At 43.0% G+C, this 24,831-nt stretch overlaps 1 protein-coding gene across 9 annotated transcripts in view; it reads left to right on the plus strand.

Moving 5' to 3' along the window:
• LOC141917549 (vasculin-like) overlaps nt 1-24,831 on the plus strand; it is a 64,975-nt gene that overhangs the window by 31,386 nt on the left and 8,758 nt on the right. For 8 of the 9 annotated variants that reach the window (XM_074810799.1, XM_074810797.1, XM_074810796.1 and 5 more), the window contains 6 exons: nt 8,695-8,818; nt 9,272-9,495; nt 10,164-10,230; nt 13,059-13,243; nt 14,042-14,182; nt 14,625-14,789. In XM_074810799.1, the coding sequence (XP_074666900.1) occupies nt 8,695-8,818; nt 9,272-9,495; nt 10,164-10,230; nt 13,059-13,243; nt 14,042-14,182; nt 14,625-14,789 (906 nt within the window). Of the gene's footprint in view, nt 1-8,694; nt 8,819-9,271; nt 9,496-10,163; nt 10,231-10,477; nt 10,616-13,058; nt 13,244-14,041; nt 14,183-14,624; nt 14,790-24,831 lie in introns of those variants that run through there. The other variant, XM_074810803.1, reaches the window with a different exon arrangement.

Here is a 24,831-nt window from a genome sequence, read left to right on the forward strand (position 1 = left end):
GAGCAACTGCTGTATGTTACCCCTTTGGATTTACTGTTGTTACTGTTGTTTTGTTACTATTACTAAATATTTTTTTTTATTCAACCTACAAATTTCTTATTTTTTGTCCCTCCCCTATTTCATGGGGGGGGGAGTAAATGACTGGCCACATGGTGATTGGCTACCGGCTGAGTGCAAACCACAGCACATATCCACATTTGATAGGTTGGAAAAATGGCCTGACTTCTCTACCCCCTGTGGCACTGTCCTGGTTTAGCCAGGATAGGGTTAAGTTTCCCCAGCAGTGGGGGGAGCTCTAGCCGGGTTATTCAGATACCATGCGGACATCACATCCTGGCTGGTCACATTTTCCTGGCGCGGGAGCGCGGTGCACTCGTGGTTTTGTACATCTGCTCCTCTCACTGCTGTATTTGGTAGCTATTTTGCTCTGTTTGTTATAGACTATCTTGCCAAAATGATGCAAGTTAGGACAAATTAAATTTCAATTATTTATTTTAGCAAGCGGCAATAAGCAAAACAGCGCTGGGCGGCCGGGGAGTCCCTGCTCCACCAACGGCGCGCACCCACTTCCCGAGGGTCCATCTTTTTTATATCCTCCGCCTTCCGTTATCGGGTCTCTCTGAGAGGTGTACCCTGCGTCTGCGCACTTTGCAGCTAGGGGGTCGCTCCATCCGGGTCTTCCTCGCGTCACCAGCTTCTCGTATTTCCTGCTTTCCTGAGAGTGGCTCACAAAGTCTTTGTTTATATCTTACAGAATATAGACACTACCCCCTTTTTTTCTTCTTCTTCTCCCCTTTGTCTTTCTCCCCTTTGTCCTTCTTCCCTTTCTCCCTCTTTTCAGTCTTTTGCCTAGTAGGAGTCCTTGCTTCAGCATTTCAACTTAGATAAGCACTTGCAGTCAGTTAGTCGTTACACAGTGTAATAGTTAAGATTAAGCTTAGGCCTACATAGTTTATGGAATAACATGTCACGAGCTCCCAGTATCTTCAATGGAATTTGATGAACAAACAGTTTACTGTCTATCACATGTTCATTGCTATCACTATTACTGTTATTGTTGTTGTTGTTGTTTGTTGTGTTGCTATTGCACTGCTGTATTAAACCTTTCCTTATCTCAGTCTCGGGGCTTTGTATTTCACTCCCTTTGTGGGGGAGGGGCAGCGGCCGCATGGTCTCAGACCCCGGCAGGGGCTAAACCATCACAGGCACCAACAATGGATAAACTTTGCTTGATCAATTTACCTTTACATGTGTTTAAAACCAAACATACTGCACCAGTGTCAACTAAAAAAATCTACTCTCTCATTCCCCAACTTCAGGGTAACCAGGGGTTCTGTTGGGGAGACTTCCGAGTCAGCCCCCGGTCCTTGTCAGTCAGAATCCTGATCCAAAGTCAACAGTTCATTGAGTTTAGGATTTTCATTAATCCTAGGGAGTCTTGTCTGCAATCTATTTTGTGGACACTCCCTCTTCCAGTATCCTTTTTGGTTGCAAATTGCACATTGATCTTTTTCAAAAGACACTTATTTCTCCCCCTTTGTTTCTGATTTCCTCTATTCTCATTCCACTTTCTACCTCCTTGATTTCTTCTCTCTATTGCTGCTGCTATTAATCTGTCTCTCTTGAGCTGTTCCTTATTTTGTCTTTTATTTTCCTCCTCTTCTCTATTATTATATACCCTCCAAGCTGCCTCTAGCAGTTTATTTATAGATCTCGCACCTTCTCCTTTGTATTTCTGCAACTTCTTTCTAATATCCGAATAAGATTGTCCCACAAATGTATTAATTAAAGACAGTGCGTTTTCTTCTTTTTCTGGATCTAGAGCCGAGTATTTTCTGACAGTCTCACACAACCTTTCATAAAAGGCAGAAGGTGTCTCATCTTTCCCTTGGACCACCTGATAGATTTTTGCTAAATTTTTAGGTTTTGGGATCATGTTCTTTACCCCAAATAAAATCAACCTTTGTTACTCTGTTAAAAGCAACCTTTGTACTCTATCATTTGGATTCCAATTAGGGTTTATAGTTGGGAAATGATCATCTACTCTCCATGCTTGTGCATCCTGTACATGCACTTTCTCCACCTCTTCCCTAGCTTTTGCTATTCTCTTTTGTCTCTCTTCATGTGTAAAAAGAGTATTCAGGACAACCTGCACATCTTTCCAATCCAGATCATGATTTTCAATAAGTCTCTAATGCCTGAGCTGTCTTCTGTGGATCTTCCCTGTAGGTGCCTGCCATTTCCTTCCAGGCTCTCAAATCTGCTACCAAGAAAGGAACTTTTACCCATACCAGCTCTGCAGTGGGCACTACTGCCTGTCTTAAAGGGGCCTGCAACACGGCTCCTCCTCGTCTAGTACAACCAGCTACAGGACTATAATTTTCACCCTCAGATGCTCTTTCTGCTTCTCCGCTAGGCTCTCCCTCTTCTCTCACTTCCACGCCTTCATCCTGAACATCAGGTGGCTGCCGTGGGGCCGGTGGTCCCTGTGGGGCTGCTAGTAACTGAACATTCTCCTCTTTCTCAGTATCCTTATACTTATTACATCGTTTCCCAATACTGCAAGCTGAGCAGCAATGCTTTAGCATTTTTGATTTTCCATTTTCTTGTTCCAAAGTCAATACATTTGTATCATTAAAAATTAATCCACAATCCTTTCTACTGGTATAGTCATTTCTGAGAGTAAAGAACAAATCAACATAAGGTATTTCATCCCATTTTCCTTCCCATCTATAAAACAACGTTAATTGCAATATAGTATTATAATTCAGTGTTCCATTCTTTGGCCATTTTTCCTGATCATCTAATATATACATTGGCCACCAATGATTACAGTATTCAACCAACATTTTCCGAGTTACTGGACCACCTCCAAACTTTTGCCAGTGTTTCAGTATACAACCCAAAGGGGAGGCTTTTACAATGCCTCCTTCAGAAGATGACATTACATTTCCCATTACCCTTATGTCTACCTGCTCCGATCATCACTGTACAAATGCAGGAGAACCCCAGCAGCTGCAAATACCAACCTTTAATTATAATCCACCAACACATACTTTCCCTAGTACGATTTACTTGGGGATTTCCTTTATTGAGTAATATCTCAACTTGCTTCCAGTCAAGTGCTCACCGCCCCTGCCAAGAAATCACCAGGGAGGTCCCCAGAGACCTACATCTGGTATGCACTGGAGTTCCTCTCGTGATTCCTAGTGGCGGGGAGAGTCGGCTGGACTTTAAGTCTCACTGTCAGCAGAGTCCCACCTGGGTCTCCAGAAAACTGTTACCTAAATAAAGACTCTGGAAACCAAGATTAGTTTAGAGAGACGATATTGCTTTATATTGTGCAGGGTGCTAGGTGGAAAACATCCACAAATTAAGCACACCATACAAAAGAACTTCAAAGTATTTATACACTCCAAACTACATGATTAAGTATTTGCTATAATGATTATTGGTTATCACCTCTCTCCCTCATTGGTTATTAACATGCTCACTCTGATTTAAAGTACAGTGGGTTTTTAATTTTCTGTGCAAGCTCAAAGGGTGAGGGTCTTTATTCGGGCAGGGGTCTTCGAAGCAGTGGGTGTGATTTTTACTATTATAATGAGGATAGTACTTCCAAAGGACATTAATCTCTAATTAAACTAATTTACGTTGAACAATTTTAACAAGCTTCCATGTACCAGGATGTTTCTTTTCTTCAAGAATGGTAGCTCCTGATTAGAAGTTCCTGACTAATTATTGTTGACAGTGTGAAGAACAGACTGATCTAGCTGATGCATCCAATCTGTCCTTGTATTTGATGAGAAACATTTGTATGGACAATAATATGTACTATGTGTCCTTGGGTGTGATGAGAAACAGTTGTGTGTCCTACAATTCCCCAATAAACAATACATTCTTTCCCATGGATAGCAAGCACATAAAATTTAAACAACTCTGAACAAGGCCTCTTCTTCAGGGTAACAAGTATTATTTGTGTTCCCATTGCTTTAGTTATATATATATATCTACACATACACACATGCATTTTTTTAAGTCAAGTCATTGAATGTCCTTACTGTATTGCTCTATTCATCTTTCTTCTACGCTGATCTAGCTAGCTTCTTTGTTTAGTATAGTCTATCAGCAACTGTCAGTTGCTGTTCTGGGAACATCAGGCCTATCTGTTCCAGGATGATTCCTGTGATCTGTTTGTTTTCATTCTACTTGATTTCTGAGTTATTCAACTCTTTTGATCTGCTTTTTCCAATTTAAATACATTTTCAATTAGAAAAGTAATTAGAGCTTAGTTTAATAGGGTGTCACAATTGCAAAACAATCTTTCTCCACATATTTCAAGAATCTGCTGGAAGAGCTTTACCTGTGCACTTAAAGTGTCAATATAGCAGGATAAAAATAAGTTTCAGCACTACCCCAGTACTACTCGAATATATCTGGGGTATGGGTTGTATTTGTCACCTCATTCCTGAATTGTGGGAAATTTCATTGCAAGCATATGTTGTGGATCCTGTTCTCTTCCATGAATCTTTGCCTCAAGGACTTTAGATAGACTTTCTTTCATCTCTTCCAAAAACCTCTGTAGTTGTATGGTTTCTCCATCGTAGTTTTTGTGTTTCATTGTTTGAAACTGTCCTGGTTTGAGCCCAGAGGGCAACTGAGCACCACAACGCTACTCATTCACCCCTTCCCCTTCAGGAATGGGAAGGAGAAAATAAAGCAAAAGGCTCAGGAATTGAGATAAGGACAGGGAGGAGTGACTCACCCATTATGGATCATGGGTAAAAGACAGATTCAAGGGAAGGAAAAGAAATTTAATTCAAACACTAACAACAGCAATGCTTCACAGACAGAGTAGGACAGTGAGAAGCATTACCACATCTTAAAAACACCTTCCCCCTACCCCTCCCTTCTTCCTGGGCTCAGCTTTGCTCCGGATTTCTCTACCTCCCCCCCCCCCCCCCCCCAGCAGTGCGGGGGAGGGGGGCAGGGAATGGGGGGGTCAGTCCCGCTGCTCCTTCCTCCTCAGGGGAAGGATTCCTAGCATTCTTCCCCTGCTCCTGCCACAAGGTTTCTCTCACAGGAGACAGTTCTCCATGAACTTTCTCTGACATGAGTCCTTCCCACAGGCTGCATCCCTTCCTGAGCTGCTCCAGTGTGAATCCTTCCCACATGTTGCAGTCCTCCCAGCACCAAACTACAACAGCAGGGGCTTCTTCCTACAGAGTCCTGGCCTTCTTTGGGCACAGCCCCCTGCTCCGGCATGGGGTTCTCCACAGGCTGCAGGTGGGCATCTGCTCCACCGTGGATCTTCATGGGCTGCAGGGGCACGGCCTGCCCTCTCACCACAGGCTGCAGGAGGGTCTCTGCTCCGGCACACCTCCCTGCCTTCCTCCTCCTCCTTTCTTCCACTGACCTCAGCACTTGCAGAGGTGTCTCCCTCACAACTCCCACTCCTCCTCCCAGGTTCCCCTTCTTAAATATGTTATCACAGAGGCGTGGCCACCATCGCTAATTGGCTTGACTTTGGCTCGGGGACAGGTATGACTTGGGAGCCGGGGGAGCTTTGAGAAACTTCTCACAGGGGCACCGCTGTAGCCCTCTCCCCCGCTATTAAAAAACCCCCACCACACACACAAACCCAGCACAGAAATGCAGCTTATTTCCTTGCGTTACCTTCTCCTTCAGTCATCAGCGTTCTGTGGTATGGAGCATGATATTAAACACTTGAAAAGTCTTTTTGGTTCTACCCAATGTGTAGTAATTCCTAGTTTACAGAATAAGGCTTATCCTGTCATTCCTCTACAAGACAGGTTTCAAATGTTGTGTCCCCCTGCTCCCTGTCCCCCCCATTTCCTAGAATAGATGTTTATTTCTGCTTCCCATTATCTCAACAAAGCAGCTGAAGAGAAGAGCAGGTAAGAGAGATGGAGATGAAGAGGAAGAATGGGGTGAGGAAGACAAGGTGTCTCATGTTTCATGCAGAATAGAGCTGGGATGAGGCTATGGTATCAACAACACTTAGACTTGAGGAGGAGAAACTGAACTCTGCCCGGTCAGTTTTTATTTCCCTGAAAAAGGCACTTTTAGGATTTGCATCTTTATGAGTTTGTTTTCCCCCTTGATCCTGGGTAGCTGAGGCTTTCCCTTATATAAGTAAAGGCTAGCATTAGAAAAACCTGATGCCAGGAAGCTGGGATTGTGAATGAGTTTTCTTAATGTGACTGATACAGATTACAGCTTGACTGAAATCCATTTTGCCTATTGCTGATGATTTCCTCTTAAGGATAAGCTTTTATATCATTTCCCTGTCACTTATATAGCAAAGTCTACTGAGATAGATGGGTATCCATCAGTAGCTTTAGTTCAAGTCTGAAACTAATATATTTACATCAGTGCAGTATTGCAGTTGAGCAGGCGTAAATGGGAAAGTATTGCGAATAGTGAAGCCATCTTGGGATATGGACTTAACTTTTCAGAAAGGATTGCTGTAAAATGTGTATGGGGAGATTGCAGATAGACTGATAAACTTAGTTTTTTTGCAAGGTTATTATTGCTTCATATTAAGCAATAAGGCTTCTTATACTTCAAAAATCTGTGTTGTTTTCTTTGTTGGCTGGTTGAATCCAGTCAGATAATTTCTTAACTTCCAGAAATTGCCAGTAGTTTTCCTGTTGATTACAAACTTTACTGTCATCTTTGCCACAAGAGGCTTGATAGATTGATACCTCCATCACATGGGGAAAATGCAAACTGCATGATCTTTGCACGCAATTTAGAGACTTTAGATGCATTATATCAAGTACAACTCAAACACTATATATAAAATGCTGTTGGTTATAGTTTGTGAAAATGTGATTGTTCTTCAAAGTTCATACAAAACAAAAAAGAGTTGAACTCCAAAAGCAACATTAGAAGGTTGTCGTATGTAAATGAACACATGAAGCTATCTTCTAAAATATAATCTATGATCAACAGATCTGGAGCTTTTGGAAATTTTTGGCAGTTTATTCAAACTTTGTTTATAAGGGATTATTTTTTACTTAAATAATGAGATTCATTATGATAATTTGTTAACTGCTTAGATCTTTTGATAATTTCTTGTGGTTTTCTATTTTTTTCTCTCTCCAAGTTTGTCAAGGAAATAATTCACTTCCCAGGTCTGAAATTGAGAGGGAAATCCCTTTTCATTTGACTTCTATACAGTTTGGAAATACATATCTGTTGCTTACTTGAGTTTGAATTTTAAGCAGTGGATTTTGAACAGCACCTTGAGCTCTGCTGAGGCATTGTCAGTAGAACTTGGGTGTCATTTTTTGTGATTGTCTTGGGAGGGGGGGAAGGAAATAATTTTCTTCAATGTATTTTCCAAAGTGGTTAAACCTATTACTGTGACTTCCTTTTTTTCTTTTTTAACTCGCTTTGACCAGTGGAGTACTTAAATGTTAATATAGCTTGTTTAGACATTAATGGATAATAACTGTTGAAATAAACTTGGGGCTTTCATTTTCAAACATGCACTATTACTGCTATACTGGTTTTGTCCTGAATGTTACTCAGTCTGGAGAGGGAGCAAGCTTCAGGCAAACTTGATACTTTTGGTGCAGTAAAGTTGATACTACCTGGAATCACTAAGCTTACTTTGCTCACATAGTACATTTCCACATTTATGTGCATTTATGCATTTGTAGGTATTATGGCCCTGGGAAGTGTTGGATCTCTTGTACATGTACAGTACAATGGACATATGTGCACAGTGTGTGCTGGAGGGAAGGGGATTTTGCTTCATCTGCATCAAAGGTTGGCTGTGTGGCAGGGAGGTACTGGGTAACACAGCTCTCTGCTGTCACTCCCTGGGATATATGTGGCATGTACAACAGTAAGGCTAAGCACTGCTTTTGCAGAATGAAAATTTATTCTTGAATTTTTAAGGTGTAACAGCAAAAGAAATGTTATAATGTTAAAATAGTAAAGCCGGAAGTGATAGGGAAGACAGCTGCTGTAAGACACAATCTTTTTTTGTTTAATCCCCTTTAGGTATGAGTTCTAGTCAGGATGTGTTTTGATTTCTGAATGCTATTCTCAACATAAGATTTTAGTTTATAAAGTACTTCCTACTGGTATATTAAAGATTTACTATAAAATTTCTACAATGCCTACTTTATAAGCTGATAATTTGAAGTATATTTGTGAATCTGTACACTTTTGACTCTAGGTTTTACTTGTATTTCATAACTAGTTGCATTTGCCTTATTAAGTTATAATGACAAGGCTAATAAACTGAGCCTTTTTGGGTACAGCTGCCTCTGGTGGAAATAACTCCTTGCTTTCTATGCAATGCACATGTGTAGTCTCTAACCACCCAAATTAAGATCACAGGCTTCTTTTCTACCTTCCAAACTGTGATCTCATATCCTTTGTTGCCTTTTTTATTTTTCCTCTACTGCCACGCGTCACTTGTGCTCTATTCTGCTGCCAAACCAAAATAAACACTTGGGTTTTTTACTTGGTGTCACAAGCATGGTCCTCAGCACTGTTTCAGTGTCCTGGAGTGGAAGATGTAGCTTCTGCTAGCATGGGAGATGATGACCAAACTCTGAACATATGCATACTTGAGAACTGCTGTATTGTCTGCCATTCATAGTTCTTTTAAAAATTGATTGCATATACCATACTGCTTGTGCTCCTTTACAGTCATCACTGAACTTTGAGAAACATTCTGAAAATTTTTCATGGACAGAGAATCATTATGAAGCAAATCGCAGAAGAGACATCTCTTCAGATGGGTTTGATCCTAACATTGGATGGCCTAATGGAGGTATAATTTAGTTTTCATGGAACATTTTAAATATGTTTACATTGTTGCTTTGTAGAACTTTGGCTAGAAAAAAGTCTGATGATAATAGCTGTCATATGCCAAATGCTGTATTCTGTAGTAGAATAGAGGTAATGGAAAGATTAATTGGTTTAAGTAGTGTGGTTCCAAGTGTATTTTTCTCTTAAGAAGGTGGTCAAGTTAATTCCCTAGCCAACGACATATAAATGGGCAGATGGAAAAGGGGTTTGACTTCTTAATGTTGGACTATTATCTTTCTTTGGCACTGTTTTGTGAGATTCTTCCTTGCTGCTTATGTGAATGAAAACTGTTTATTATGCTATCACATCCCAGAGTATGGAGCTGCTTGCTTAATTCCTCTACCAATTTTGCAAAAGTAGAATGTTCTTTCAAAACTGTTAGTAATTACATTTCTTTAAAATTTAAAAATCTAAGGGCATTTTGGGAGAAAAGAGAAGAATGGTTGGCGTTCACAAAGCAGAAATGGTACAGAAAATATAAACCATCGTGGGGGATACCATGGCGGAGGCTTCCGTGCTCGTATCAGCACTTTTCACTGTGGAAAAGGCCAAGGACTGCATGAAAACAATGTATCTGATAATGAAACTGGGAAAAAGGAAGACAAGGAAGTACCCAAACAGTTTGAGGCTGAGGATTTTGTAAGTTATTTGTAATTATAATAAACAAGGTTTCATTGTTTCTGCAAGTGCTATTTTGTCCATTACAAGCTACTTTATGAGATTTCACCAGTTACAGATCATTATATAAGGGATCACCCTTCGGTGTTAGTCATTTGTCTACTAAGTTGTTTCTTTTTTTATATCCAGTTTTTATCATTATGTTTTTATTATTGTCACTTAAGTGTTTAAGCGAAACTATAATTGGGTTCTAAGTTTATTTCATAATACCTTGCCACAGTTTACTGTGGCATGTGTATGTATTCAATTCTACACAAGTACCTTACTGGAAATCTGAAGTACTAACAAAATGATCGTTCTGCCACTGGCTGTTTGAGGTCCTATGCTTCAACCTAAAATTGTAGGATGCAAGGGGAAGGGTGGGATTCCTCTTTGAAAAACTGTGTTTTGCCTTCTCTGGACGTTTCATATGGTATTGACTGCTGCTTGAGATGTTTTCTTCGAGAAGAAGAAACAAGTGAGTGTTGATCTATTTGGGTTGCATGGGGAAGTGTCTAGTCTGTCTCCATTTAAAAATCTTTGACAGCAGAGGTCATACTTCTGATATTGTTGTGATTCTTTATTTCACTGGTCCCACAGTTCAAGACTTATTAATTATTATTTTTAATAATGATAAATTTTCCTTTCAGCCATCTTTGAATCCTGAATATGAAAGAACACCAAACCAGAATAAGTCTTCAGCTGCAGGTGTGTGGGGTGAGTATTTTTGATGTTTCTAAATATAAAAATGTAACAGAAGTTATTTGAAACATGGGAATTTTTTTGGAATATTACAAGGGTATAGATTGAAATTGAGGAAACTTTAATCTTATTACAATCTTTTTGTTAGAGAGGTGACACTTCTATTTGGATATCAATCTGTTGGTCCGTAGATGCAGCCACAACTAGGATTCTTTCCAGGAACAAGTATACATCTTTTTTAAAGATGTCAAGAATTTATCTCACAAGAGGAAATGCGATGAAGATGGGTCATCTAAACTAGTGATGTGATTGCTAGCTGACGACTGTAAAAGAATTCTCCTGACTGATTAGAGCTGATGGAAGATCTTGGAGAGGAACCTAGGAGGGCTGGGAAGAGCAGGTTAGTTTGCAGAGAATCACAAAATTATTTAGGTTGGAAAAGACCCTTAAGATGATCAAGTCCAACTGTAAACCTAACACTACCAAGTCTACATGTCTACACATCTTCTAAATACCTCCAGGGATGGTGACTCAACCACTTCCCTGGGCAGCCTGTTCCGATGCTTGACAACCCTTTCAGTGAAGATATTACTCCTAATATCCAATCTAAACCTCCCCTGGTGCAACTTGAGGTCGTTTTCTCTTGTCCTATCACTTGGTACTTGGGAAAAGAGACTGACACCCACCTCACTCCAACCTCCTTTCAGGGAGTTGTAGAGGGCAATGAGGTCTCCCCTCAGCCTCCTTTTCTCCAGACTAAACCCCAGTTCCCTCAGCCGCTCCTTACAGGGCTTGTTCTCTAGACCCTTCACCAGCTTTGTTGCCCTTCTTTGGACATGCTCCAGCACCTCAATGTCTTTCTTGTAGTGAGGGGCCCAAAGCTGAACCCAGTCATCGAGGTGCAATTCAAGATTTAAGGTCTTTTCCTGGAAGCAAATGTCTTAAGCTGTTGGTTGTATTTATGAATTACTTGTAAGAAAGCTAGTCCTGAGAGTGGGCCTTTAACTGAACTGTAATCTGGGTTTGTTTTCCCATCTCCACCTGATAAATTTGGCTACTGCTGTACAGTTCTGTGGGTTTTAAAACCTGTGCAGTCTAAAGCTGCCACCTTCTTAGAGTGAAGAATTTGCTACTTAAAGTAATAAACTTACTCAAATTAAGAACCTTTTTCTTTGAGGAAATGACAGTTTAAGTTGTAGCTTTTATGTTTAATTAAACTTGTTAATACTGAGGTCTGAAACTTGTTGCTCATTTTAAATGGTGCTTTAATTTGCTGATTCTTTTTCTCATAATTTCCCAGTATTTTGCATTGTTAGGTAACAATAGGTGTAGGCCAACTCCTCAATATAGATATGTAATCGCTAAGAACTTTTGCAGGAGCCTAAACAATTGGACTGCTTTCCATTTTTGTGTATTTAGCAGCTTTCACGTGAAAATCAGGAAATATAGTTATCTTTCAATAAAATAGTAAGAATAGCTAAATTTTTTTCCTAACCCAAGTTGTGGAAAATTATATAGCAACGTGAGTGTTTTACAACCTTTGCAGCACTCTGGCTGTGGCTGCTGCATGATGTGGCTCAATTTGATCTGAAGGAGGGCAAGTTTTCCAGGCTTTCTAGATATCACTCTTCACAAGCAAAGGAAGGAACAGATCTGTAAGCTACAGTGCAATGGCTTGTTGCAGCTTACAGCTTGGTATCTTTATTATAGCTCTTCTATTGCAATCCTTGTTTTGTAATTGAAAACCTGAAATTAAGGCTATTGTTATTCCCTATTAAAGGAAACTTAATATTCAGGACAAGAGGAATGTTACCATCCCCTTATTTAATGACTGTTAAAAATGTATACTTCTGTTAGATTCCATTTGTGTATATGGTATCCACCTTGTGAAATGGGATGGGAGGATGTGAGTATTATGAAAAGTCTTTTCATGAAATTTAATGAGCGCTAAGTATGCAGTTATCACAAATGTTTTGTAACATCTACCTGCTAAACAAAGCTAAAATCACTTATGCTTTTAAGATAGGTTTTTAAAATGTAGGATATGGTGACTCTGCCTGTGAAGTAGAAATGCTTGCAGAGAGAGGAGATAATCTTGGAAAAGGTTGTTAATGCAGCATTGGAATGCATGTGCAAAAAAAATTAAGGTGTTTTTTTCACTTTTGGAAAACTTTAGAATTGTTTTTAATAGGTGTTCTTTCAAACTGTTAAATCTCAGTTACTGAGTATGATAGCTGACTATGTCTCAAATTAGTGCTCTCTTGAACTTGGAAATGGTGTAAGCTTCAGATGTTCTATTATGCCCATCTGAGGCATAGAGATAGAGAAACCAGTCATTACCATGGTCTACAGTAGTATGCATCTCTTCTGCCATGTTTATAGAGCCTCGGTGTGGAACATTTGGCTTTAAAATGAGTTGTTAAAAAAGAGATGAGTAATTATTCTTTAGTAACCTTAAAGGGAAATATGAAAACCATAATCTCTTTTGAAAATTAGCTAACTATTAACAACTACTAGTATTTGGATTTTAGATTTGCAAACAAGAACTGTATATCCTTCTTTGACTGAAGGATATCTTTATTTTCTAAAAGTAAAATTCCTGCATTGCCAAGTGAAATATTTTATAAAAGGTGGTTGTGGAAAATGGGCCAGAACTTGTGTTTACCCAGGTTTGTACAGTGTGTTATTTGTGGAACTAATACTGGACCAAGTTCCTGATTTATGCCTTTGCTCTGGGCCATATGGCTATCCAGTACCCTATGAACTAGAAACTTAAGAATGTATGCACATGCATATATATATATATATATACACACACACACACACTCATTTTTTTTCCCCAGAGTACCCTTTGAATCCTAAATCTAGATCTCCAAGAATGCTGGTCATTAAAAAGGGCAGTACAAAAGAACTGCAGATATCTGGATTCCCTGTAGTAGGAAGTCTTCATTCACAGCCAGTAAAGAATGGAACTGGCACGAGTGTTTATAAAGGATTAGTCCCTAAACCTGCTACTCCACCCATAAAGGTGAGTCTTGGATACTGGTGGCGTGAACAACATGTTAAAAAAAATCATGCTCTAATTCTGAATGTGCTTATTTCACCCCTGAGAGTACTGTTCCTAGAGTAATCTTGCTAAGTGCAGAATACCCCAAAAGTGAACGGAAATACTTTTTCTCAGTTTTCTTTTAAAACTATATTGTAATTGGATCTCTCTTTGTTTCTCATTTACCTTTTTGAGAAGTGCAAGAGCTGTCCAAGGGAGAGTGAAAAGGATGTTTTTAACTTACAGAATAGCAATGCCTTTTGTATATATGTTTTTAACAGAAATATAGATACCTAGTGGAGAGCTATAGTTGGCATAAAAGTACCTCCAGAATTTATCCCAATTATTGATATAGATGTGCTTAGTGTCGTTCTGGCCTCTCTCCATATGCAGCTTTCCGTGTTCATCTTTTGATTTTGTTTCAGGAATTTTTCCATGCTTCTGAGAGCATCTGATGGAGCTGTTCTTAACTCTCTTAACATACTACATTAAAAACACTACTTTCAGCTGTTGAAGACTCATGTTTTGATTCTTAATGCCACAAATATGAGGGTCTTAATTGTTTGTAAATTTAACTATATAAAAAGTGTTAAACAGTATTTGTGAGAGAGGATGAATTGCTCATAAACAGTCTCTTTTCCACAATAAAACAGGTATTTGCTCTAATACTCTAATCATTGTATTTATGATTTGCATTTGCTTAATCATTTTTCTAAATATTCCTGAAAATGATCCTATTGTAGGTAATGACTCTAAATTTTTGTTTAAATTTTTGTTTAGCTTACACAGTGGAAAAGTCAAGCAAAAGAAAATAAACTTGTGAATCCATTTTCTCATGAATCTGCATATGGTATTGGCAATTTCAGTCCTTTCAAATCAACTGCCAAGGCATTTACTGTTTCACAGAATTCAGTGAAAGAGGTAAAGCAATGTCTGTAGTTTTTATCAAATCTATCAAATTTCAAATTTGTTTGGTTGGATAACTGGATCAGTAAGTTTTATGCAGATCTGTATTAAATAAATTTATTTTTGTGGAAGTTAGTGTGGGAGAGAGAAATATGAAAGGTACATCACTGGCCTTTAAGTACTGCAATATTTGCTTTGTAAGTTTGATTTGGAGTAAAAACAGTGCATTAGGAAGTATAACCTGGTAGGTTTAAACTTCAAAACTGCTAATAGTGCGATATACTTTAGAAGGTCCACTGAAATACAGCTATCGTCCCTCCGCTTTTTACTGTGGATATACATGAAACCTGAAGCTACAGGTGCCTGTGAGTCTTTGTCTTTCATTCAAAGTTTTCTAAATGAATAAACTTCTAACATTCATTCTTTTTTCTGACACCCCACCCCCCCCCCCCATTAGTGCAATAGGTCAAATTCATCATCCCCTATTGACAAAGTTGGTCAGCCTCGTTTAACAAAATTGACAAGAATGCGGACTGATAAGAAGAGTGAATTTTTGAAAGCATTGAAACAAGATAGAGTGGAAGAGGAACATGAAGATGAGAATCATGCTGAGCAAAAGAAGGTAGTTTTGTTCATACCTATTGTAGATCCAGCAGTAACAGTTCTCAGACTGAATATAAACTGCTTTTTATTTGGCTGTAAACAGCTGTTAAGTCATGATTTTGATCTCTAAATGAAGGAAAGGAATTATCTTTTGATGAATTTTAAAAAGTTGCTCCAAGTGTACTACTCTTTCTCCGGTGCTTCTTAGTAGTTTCTTTTTTTTCTTTCTGCAGTATCTGTTCATATATGTTAGAGACAGATGTGCCCAAGTTATTAGCAACAATAAAAAGAATAAATAAGCTTAGTACACTAACCTAATCTTTGTGGAGGGCAGTGTTTCACACCTTGGCCATTAGTTGTCCTACAAAATAATTAATGGAAAAACTTGGTTCTGCTTCTCAAACCATTTCTTTTCTGATTCAAGTGTTTAGATAGCCAGTTGTTCTATATTCTTGGTCTAGTCATAGGGGCAGTAGTTTGATTTATGCATATATAAAGAACCTGGTTTTACTTCCTAAATGAGAACTTGGAGGCCTATACTGTGTATAATACTACGTGTCAGTTTTCTTTCAATCTGGATCAGTTTATGCGGTGCTTAGCTGGTACCTGAGAATATTTTTGTCAGTGCTACTAGCCACCAAGCTGTAAGCATAGTTATCATACATAGTCCAAGTGAAGATAAGTAATGTATTATTCAGGATGAGGTGATTAAAAGCCTATGTTTGCTATAAATGAGTGGTTTAAAGTGTAAACAAAAAAAGGCACAAATTACAAATCAGCCAGCTTTTATCTCCCCATCTCCTTCCACCCTCCTAAGTCTGCTTTGGATTTTGTCTCTCCCTGACCAGTGAATCCCATCCGTCTCCTGTAATTAATCAACTCCTGTGCTACTTCTCCCCACATCATCTCCAGGGGGCCTCCCTCCTCCAGGGTTGAGGTGTTCTCAAATGATCCTGTAATTGCACTGCAAATAATTTCAAGGCATCGGGCAGCCCCCTTATGAGAGGAAGCAATCTATAGGGATCTGCCACAGATTGCGTAGGAGAGGGCTGTTGCAGCATCAGTAATGGGTCATGCATTAGCTGGAGACATGCAGCCTTTTGTACGCTCTCCAGAATATGTCCTGCTGTTGGAGTCTTTATTGAGGAGGTGTCTCCCATTTCCATAGGGTCTAAGCCTCCAGCCCAATATGCTACTCTCTGGGTCAGGGACCAGGGCTCTCTACTGTCATTGGTGGTTATAAAAACTCTTGGTCCCCAATACCCTCTTGCCTCATTCTCACTCAGCACGATACAGTCACCTCCGGTAACAGATACTCTCCATACATACTCAGTTTCTGTTTCTCAGGGTCCTGGAGAATATTTTTCCTGAATTTTAGCCAAATCAGTAGGGGAGTAGGGGACAGTTTGCGTGGTGACTTGTTGGGCCCCTCCCTGGCCATCATTGACAGCCTCAGTTTTAATCAATGGCCACATAACAGCCTCTCCCCCCTTAAGGGAATATATTTCTCTTATATGCTCTAGGTCTTTAGAAGGGTATAACAATTTTGATTCTTTTCTCCCGTCAGAATCTGTGTCCATGTTTTCTACACCAATTTGGGAGTAGGTTTCAACTAATTGCACCCTTAGTATTCTCTCCCGCTCCAGAGCCTCTGTTAAAGCAGTATGTAACCTTGGGTTAGCCACTAGCTCAGCAGCAAATTGATCAGAGAGGCTTTTTGTCTCATTTTCTAATTGTCCCTGCAAAGCCTTCACCAGATCTTGAAAGGGATTTTATTGCCTCCCCTCCTGCCTGCTGGGTCACATATTTATCTCTGTACTGACACCAGAGCAGCTCCTAAAACTGCACAGACCACTGCCTTTCCTTTTCCCAGTTAGAATCTCCGTTCTTTAGCTAGAGTACAGATTCTGTCCACTACCACTTGTGGATCATGCCAATTGTTATGGGCCCAAGTCATACCAGGGGGGAGAAGGTCGAGCATTATAGCTCTCTAACCTCTCCGGGAGAGGGGTACAGTCTACAATTGGACTTCCTAGGGAGGTCATAATGAACCTACAATCAGACCTCCCAGGGGGCCGTAATTAGTATACAATTATAGGGATCAGATCCCTTGTCAGCCCTTGGAGGACTGTTCCCCCTTTTGTAATGACTCCTCTCAGAGAGGGGCTACAGTGAATGCCTGGTCCCAACAGTCACTTTAACACCAACGATGGGATCCTGTCCATGATGCCAATTAAATGTTACAACCCGGACTGGGAGCCCAGAGCAGGTAAAGGTTTCGTGATCCCCTCGGGTTAAATTAAGGTGAAACAATACCAAACGACCGGTTAAAATGCTTTACTTGTGGTAGACACAACTTAAACTTGGAAAAGGATAATAAGCAATGTGGTCTCTTATAAATCTATAAGAAAGAAAAGAAAGGAAAGGAAAGAAAAGGAAGAGAGAAAAAGAGAGTTAAAGAATCTGGATCACCACTCCAGCTTCCAGTGTTGTCTCAGGTCCAGTAATCTTGGGTGGTGGGTGCACACCCAGCAAAGTTTTCTGTTGCATTTTTAAGTTCATCTTCACAGAATCGTCTAGGTTGGAAAAGACCTTGAAGATCATCCAGTCCAACCATTAACCCAACATTGACAGTTCCCAACTCCACCAGATCCCTCAGCGCTATGTCAACCCGACTCTTAAACCCCTCCAGGGATGGGGACTCCACCACTGCCCTGGGCAGCCCATTCCAACGCCTGACTACCCCTTCTGCAAAGAAATACTTCCTAATATCCAGTCTAAACCTTCCCTGGCGCAACTTGAGGCCATTCCCTCTTGTCCTATCACTTATTACTTGGTTCAAGAGACTCCTCCCCCCTCTCTGCACTCTCCTTTCAGGTAGTTGTAGAGGGCCATGAGGTCTCCCCTCAGCCTCCTCTTTTCCAGACTAAACAACCCCAGTTCCCTCAGCCGCTCCCCATCAGACTTGTGCTCCAGACCCTGCACCAGCTTCGTTGCCCTTCTCTGGACACGCTCAAGTCATTCAATGGCCTTTTTGGAGTGAGGGGCCCAAAACTGAACACAGGAATCGAGGGGTGGCCTCACCAGTGCCGAGTACAGGGGTAAGACCCCTTCCCTGTCCCTGCTGGCCACGCTATTTCTGACGCAAGCCAGGATGTCATTGGCCTTCTTGGCCACCTGGGCACACTGCTGGCTCCTGTTCAGCTGGCTGTCAATCAACCCCCCCAGGTCCCTCTCTGACTGGCAGCTCTCCAGCCACTCCTCCCCAAGCCTGTAGCGCTGCTGGGGGTTGTTGTGGCCCAAGTGCAGCAACTGGCATTTGGCCTTAGTGAAGCTCATACAGTTGGCCTCAGCCCATCGCTCCAGCCTGGCCAGGTCTCTCTGCAGAGCCTCCCTACCCTCGAGCAGATCAACACTCCCACCCAACTGGGTGTCATCTGCAAACTGACTGAGGGTGCACTCGATCCCCTCGTCTAGCTCATCAATAAAGATGTTAAACAGGAGTGACCCCAACACCGACCCCTGGGGGACACCACTCGTGACTGGCCACCAACTGGATTTAACTCCGTTCACCACCACTCTTTGGGCCCGGCCATCAGCCAGTTTTTTACCCAGCAAAGCGTGTGCCCATCCAAGCCTCGAGCAGCCAGTTTCACCAGGAGAATGCTGTGGGAAACGGTGTCAAAGGCCTTACTGAAGTCAGGGTAAACAACATCCACAGCCTTTCCCTCATCCAATAGTCAGGTCACCCTGTTGTAGAAGGAGATCAGGTTTGTCAGGCAGGACCTGCCTTTCATAAACCCATGCTGACTGGGCCTGATCCCCTGGTTGTCCATTATATGGCTTTTAATGGCACCCGAGATGACCTGCTCCATGACCTTCCCTGGCACCGAGGTCAGACTGACAGCTCTATAGTTTCCTGGATCGTCCTTCCTGCCTTTCTTGTAGATGGGTGTCACATTTGCCACCCTCCAGTCCAATGGGACCTCCCCAGTCAGCCATGACTTCAGGTAAATCATGGAAAGCGGCTTGGCGAGCACATCTGCCAACTCCCTCAGCACCCTTGGGTGTAACCCATCCGGTCCCGCAGACTTGTGTGCAGCCAAGTGGTGTAGCAGGTCTCTGACCACCTCCTCTTCAACTGTGCTGACCTCAGTCTGCTTCCCCTCCCCATCTCCCAGCTCACGAGTCTGGGTGTCCAGGGAACAGCCACTTCCACTGCTAAAGACTGAGGCAAAGTAGGCGTTGAGCACCTCAGCCTTTTCCTCATCCTTAGTTACCATGTTTCCCTCTGCATCCAGTAAAGGAGGGAGATTTTCCCTAATCCTCCTTTTGTTGTTAATGAATTTATGGAAACGGTTTTTATTATCCTTAACAGCTGTAGCCAAGTTGAGCTCTAGCTGCGCTTTGGCTCTCCTAGTGCTCTCCCTGCATAGCTTCACTACGTCTTTATAGTCTTCATGAGAGGCCTGGCCCCTCTTCCAAAGGCGATAGATTCTCCTTTTGTTCTTGAGATGCAGCCAAAGGTCCCTGTTTAGCCAGGCCGGTCTCCTTCCCCGCCTGCTTGTTTTCCAGCACACGGGAACAGCCCGCTCCTGTGCCTTTAAGACTTCGCTCTTGAAGTATGTCCAGCCTTCCTGGACTCCCATTTCCTTCAGGGCAGCCTCCCAAGGGATTTGGTTAACCAGTCTCTTGAACAGGTCAAAGTTAGCCCTCCGGAAGTCTAAGGTGGCAGTTTTACTGACCCCTCTCTTTGTTTCTCCAAGGATCGAAAACTCAATCATCTCATGATCACTGCACCCCAGACGGCCTCCGACCTTTACCTCCCCCACAAGCTCTTCCCTGTTCACAAGAAGGTCCAGGAGGGCACCTTCCCTGGTCGGCTCACTCACCAGCTGTGTGAGGAAGTTATCCTCCACACATTCCAGGAACCTCCTGGACTGTTCCCTCTCTGCTGTGCTGTGATCCCAGCAGATACCCGGGAGGTTAAAGTCCCCCACAAGAACAACGGCAAGTGACCGCGAGATTTCTCCCAACTGTTTGTAGAAAGCTTCATCCCCCTCACTGCTTTGGTTGGGAGGTCTATAGCAGACTCCCACAGCAAGATCTGCTTTATTGGCCCTTAACCTAATCCAAACACTCTCAACCCCGTTATCACTGTACTTGATTTCTGAGCTCTCACAGCATTCTCTTACATACAGGGCCACTCCGCCACCTCTCCTTCCCTGTCTGTCCCTCCTGAAGAGCTTGCAGCCATCGATTGCAGCACTCCAGTCGTGTGAGGCATCCCACCACGTGTCTGTTATAGCTACTATGTCATAGTTCTCGTGCTGCATCTTATCAGCTGATTAGCATACTAGACAAAGAGAGGCAGGTATTCCATGAACTCTTTTCCATGAGAGACAGGCAAAATGTGGAACATGGGTTCTGGGCATGCATTGGGGGGAAATAAGGTACATTAACCTTTTTGTCCAACTCAGTCGGTGGTTGCTATCTCCCCCTACCACCTTTACTTTTCCTCAGTTTTTGTTTCTTGGGCTATTATCCAGTCATTAGCTCCATCTGGTGTCAGTTGTTTATCCCTCCTATCAGTCTTTTAGCTCTTCTTCAAGGCTATAGTGGTAAATTAAAGTGTAGGCATTAACCCGAGCATATGGTTTTACTCAGTCTACATCTCCTCCCTTCGAGGCTTATCTAAGGAATTTGGCTATACAACTGCAAGGGAGCAGAGCCGTGCACCCTTCGATACACCCTGTGCTTCCCTGGGCAGATAATTCATTCCTTAGACTAATCACAAAGGCCACAATTTGTCCTTGTCATGTGTTGATGAATGTTTGAGGTATTAACTCCTTCAGTTCCTCACACAGGTGTGTTTAAGAAATAAAAAAATATGTGATTTAAGATTAAAAAGATCTTGGGAAACACTGCCTTGAGTTTTAGAATTCTGAACATGAATTTGGTGGGAATTTCTGTTCCTGAAATTGTTTTGAGTTCTTAATATCTTTGTGATACTTAAGTCAAATGCATTTTGTTGTCCCTGATTTTCAGAAGCAGTGTATTTGGGAGGGGGAGGTTTTTGGTAGTGGAAATTGTAATGTTCTTGGACAGGTATATGTAACATGTAGCCTGGAGTATTTGTTGGTAAGTGCATGCGTCCTCTTCCCTGCCCTTGCTGTTTCACTAACAGGTGTGAAAAGATCATGTAACTAAAGGTTGTCCTACTTCCAACATTCATTTTAATGATCATCAGTAGAAGACATGGTATGCAACTTGAGTGGATAGGGACATAACTGCACAACACTTTTATAACATGATCCTGTTGATGAAATTTTAAGGTCTGCAGTAACAGATTTCACCTCTGAAATAATGAGGCAAATCATGATCAGCAGCTGAATCATGCTTGGAAGAAGCTATTTTGCCTTAATATATTAAAATTGTTTAATATTTTTATGAATTTTCTTTGACAATATGAGATACATTCTTCAGATGTAGGATTTAACAGGCAAATATATGTTTATTGGGGCACTTGTTCTTAAGAAATTCTTGCTGAGTGTCCTGGTTTAACCAGGATAGGGTTAAGTTTCCCCAGCAGTGGGGGGAGCTCTAGCCGGGTTATTCAGATACCATGCGGACGGACGTCACATCCTGGCTGGTCACATTTCCTGGTGCGGGAGCGCGGTGCATGCGTGGTTTTATACATCTGCTCCTCTCACTGCTGTATTTGGTAGCTATTTTGCTCTGTTCATTGCTATCACTATTACTGTTATTGTTATTGTTGTTGTTTGTTGTGTTGCTATTGCACTGTTGTATTAAACCTTTCCTTATTTCAGTCTTGGGGCTTTGTATTTCACTCCCTTTGTGGGGGAGGGGCAGCGGCCGCGTGGTCTCAGACCCCGGCAGGGGCTAAACCACCACAACTTTGGCGCCCAACGTGGGGCTGGAGAAGACTGAGATAAGGACAAAAGGAGAAGTGTGTTAGAGCAATCTGTTAGGTGTAATTTTTTTTCTGTTTTTACTTGTATTGTTTGATAAGAAACGTTTGCAATGCTGGGCAATTTGCTTGCGTGGTGGGGCTGGATTAATCCTTATATCCCCTGAGTGTTCCCAGTGCTGGTGCTTGTTCTCGGTGGAAAATGTGTCAAGGGTCTTGTTCTGCTCTACTGGTTACTGTCTGCTTATAATGGGCTCGTTTTGCTGCTTGTGGGGGTGAACCCGTACCTGTTTGCTGCCTGGTCTTTTGTTTGGGGTCTCACCCCCTCTATGGGTGAGCCAGGGGAAGAGATCCTCTCGGTTTTTGAGAGTTTCAGCTATCCCTGGAGCACCCAGGCCACTGTGCTTGCGGCTCTGTGCTTTCTGAATGTCTGCCAGATCTTGTTTTGGGCCATGCGGTACTTCTCTAACAATAGCACCACCCGGAAACCTGCCCCGGGGGCAGATAGCTATAAATGGCAAGGTGTGTGGGAGAAGATGGGCAAGTGCCTGAGTCAGTGGTCACCCCCAATGCTTTGGAATCTCACTCCCGAACAAGTGCAGAGTCCTGATAAACTGGTGGAGTGTTTGGAAAAGGTGTGCTGCCAATCTGACAAACCCCGGGAGATGCAGCTCGCTGCGATGTGCTGGGGGCTTGCCCATGCTTACCGCATCGCCCTTAACACTGATCACTGCCCTCAAGGGGAAGAGAGAGCTGCAGGATCTGAAAGTGAACCTGCTGGTACAGCAGCTAGGCCAGGGGGACAGGCAGCGCCAGTACCGGTCGCCTCCATCAGCACAGCAGCTGAGCCGAAGGGACAAGCAGTACCAGTATCAGTTGCCCCGATACGAAAAACCAAATATACCAAAAAATCCCCTTGCAGTGCACAGGGTGATAATGAACCAGGCCCATCACGAGAGCAGGAGGAAGAGCTGGAGGTAACCATCCGATCTCTATCCCTCAGTGAGTTGCGAGATATGCGGAAGGATTTCGGCCGCAGTCCAGGTGAGCAAATTTGTACCTGGCTGCTCCGGTGCTGGGATAGTGGAGCTGCTGGTTTGGAATTGGAGGGGAGAGAGGCCAAGCAGGTGGGACCTTTAGCCAAGCAGGTTGGTATTGACAAGGCAATAGGGAAACAGGCTCAAACCCTCAGCCTTTGGAGGTGACTCCTGCTTGCTGTGAGGGAGAGGTACCCCTACAAGGATGATGCTCTATGTCGGTTAGGCAAGTGGACCGACATGGAGAAAGGCATCCAAAACCTCAGGGAAATGGCTGTGTTTGACATGATCTATGGTGATCTGAATGATGAGCAGTCACCATTGGATCCAGATCTGGTCCCTTGCACACAGCTGATGTGGGGGAAGTTCCTGCAAAGTGGACCAGAGGGACATTCCAAAGCATTAGCAGCAGCATCCTGGTGGCGAGACAATCAGACAGTGGATGAAGTGATTATCCAGCTCCAGCAATATGAGGGAAGTCTTCCTTCCTCCCAACATGCTTTGGTTTCAGCCGTAGAGGAACTGTCTCAGAGGCTCCAGAAAATGGAACAGGACATGTCCTATGTTCCACCTGCACGGGCCAATGTCTCAGCCATTAGAAGCAGGCGTTTCCCCACCCAAGAGAAGGGCAGTGGAAGGTACACACCACGGGGCACCCTGTGGTTCTTCCTCTGCCAGCATGGGGAAAACATGAGGAGGTGGCATGGACAGCCCACTCCCGCCCCAGCTGCACGAGTACAGCAGCTGAAAGGGAAGACCACCATGAAAGGGGAGTCTTCCAAGAGAGATGCAGCTCCAGTGTCTACTCAGAAATCCCCAAGACAGAATAGAATGGCCAACAGTATGCTTGACCCTCTTGAGGGGACCAGGAAGTCATTCCTGCAGGAGTCACTCTTAGATCAAGTGAGTGATGGTGAGCAGGATTAGAGGGGCCCTGCCTCCAGCCAGGTGGAGGAAAGGGATAATCGGATTTACTGGAAGGTGTGGATCCGATGGCCTGGCACATCAGACCCACAAGAATATAAGGCCTTGGTAGACACTGGCGCACAGTGCACCATGATGCCATCAAGCCACAGTGGGGTTGAACCCGTCTGCATTTGCGGAGTGACAGGGGGGTCCCAACAGCTGACCCTATTAGAGGCTGAAGTAAGCTTAACTGGGAAGGACTGGCATAAGCACCCCATTGTGACTGGCCCAGATGCCCCGTGCATCCTAGGTATAGACTACCTCAGGAGAGGGTACTTTAAAGACCCAAAAGGGTACCGGTGGGCCTTTGGTATAGCTGCCCTGGAGGAGGTTGAGCAATTGTCCACCTTACCCGGCCTCTCAGAGGACCCCTCGGTGGTGGGGTCGCTTAAGGTTGAAGAGCAGCGAGTGCCAATTGCCACCAAGACGGTGCACCGGCGGCAGTACCGTACTAACCGAGATTCCCTGGTCCCCATCCATCAGCTGATCCGTCGACTAGAAAGCCAGAAGGTGATCAGCAAGACTCACTCACCCTTCAACAGCCCTATATGGCCAGTGAGAAAACCTAATGGCGAATGGAGACTGACCGTGGACTACCGTGGCCTGAATGAAGTTACGCCAGCGATGAGTGCTGCAGTGCCGGACATGCTAGAGCTCCAGTATGAGCTGGAGTCGAAGGCAGCCAAGTGGTACGCCACGATTGACATCGCTAACGCGTTCTTCTCCATCCCAATAGCACCAGAGTTCAGGCCACAGTTTGCGTTCCCTTGGAGGGGTATCCAGTACACCTGGAATCGATTGCCCCAGGGGTGGAAACACAGCTCCACCATTTGCCATAGACTGGTCCATACTGCACTGGAGAAAGGTGGGGCTCCAGAACACCTGCAGTTCATTGATGATATCATTGTATGGGGGGACACAGCTGAGGAAGTCTTTGAGAAAGGAAAGAAGATAATTGAAATCCTCCTGAAGGCCGGTTTTGCCATCAAGCGACAGAAAGTTAAGGGGCCTGGAAGGGAGATTCAGTTCCTAGGAATAAAATGGCAAGATGGGCATCACCACATCCCAATGGAGGTGATAAACAAGATAACAGCCATGGCCCCACCAACCACCAAAAAGGAGACTCA

The sequence above is a fragment of the Strix aluco genome, chromosome W (genome assembly GCF_031877795.1).
Source record: "Strix aluco isolate bStrAlu1 chromosome W, bStrAlu1.hap1, whole genome shotgun sequence".
In the NCBI taxonomy this organism is placed as follows: Eukaryota; Metazoa; Chordata; class Aves; order Strigiformes; family Strigidae; genus Strix; species Strix aluco.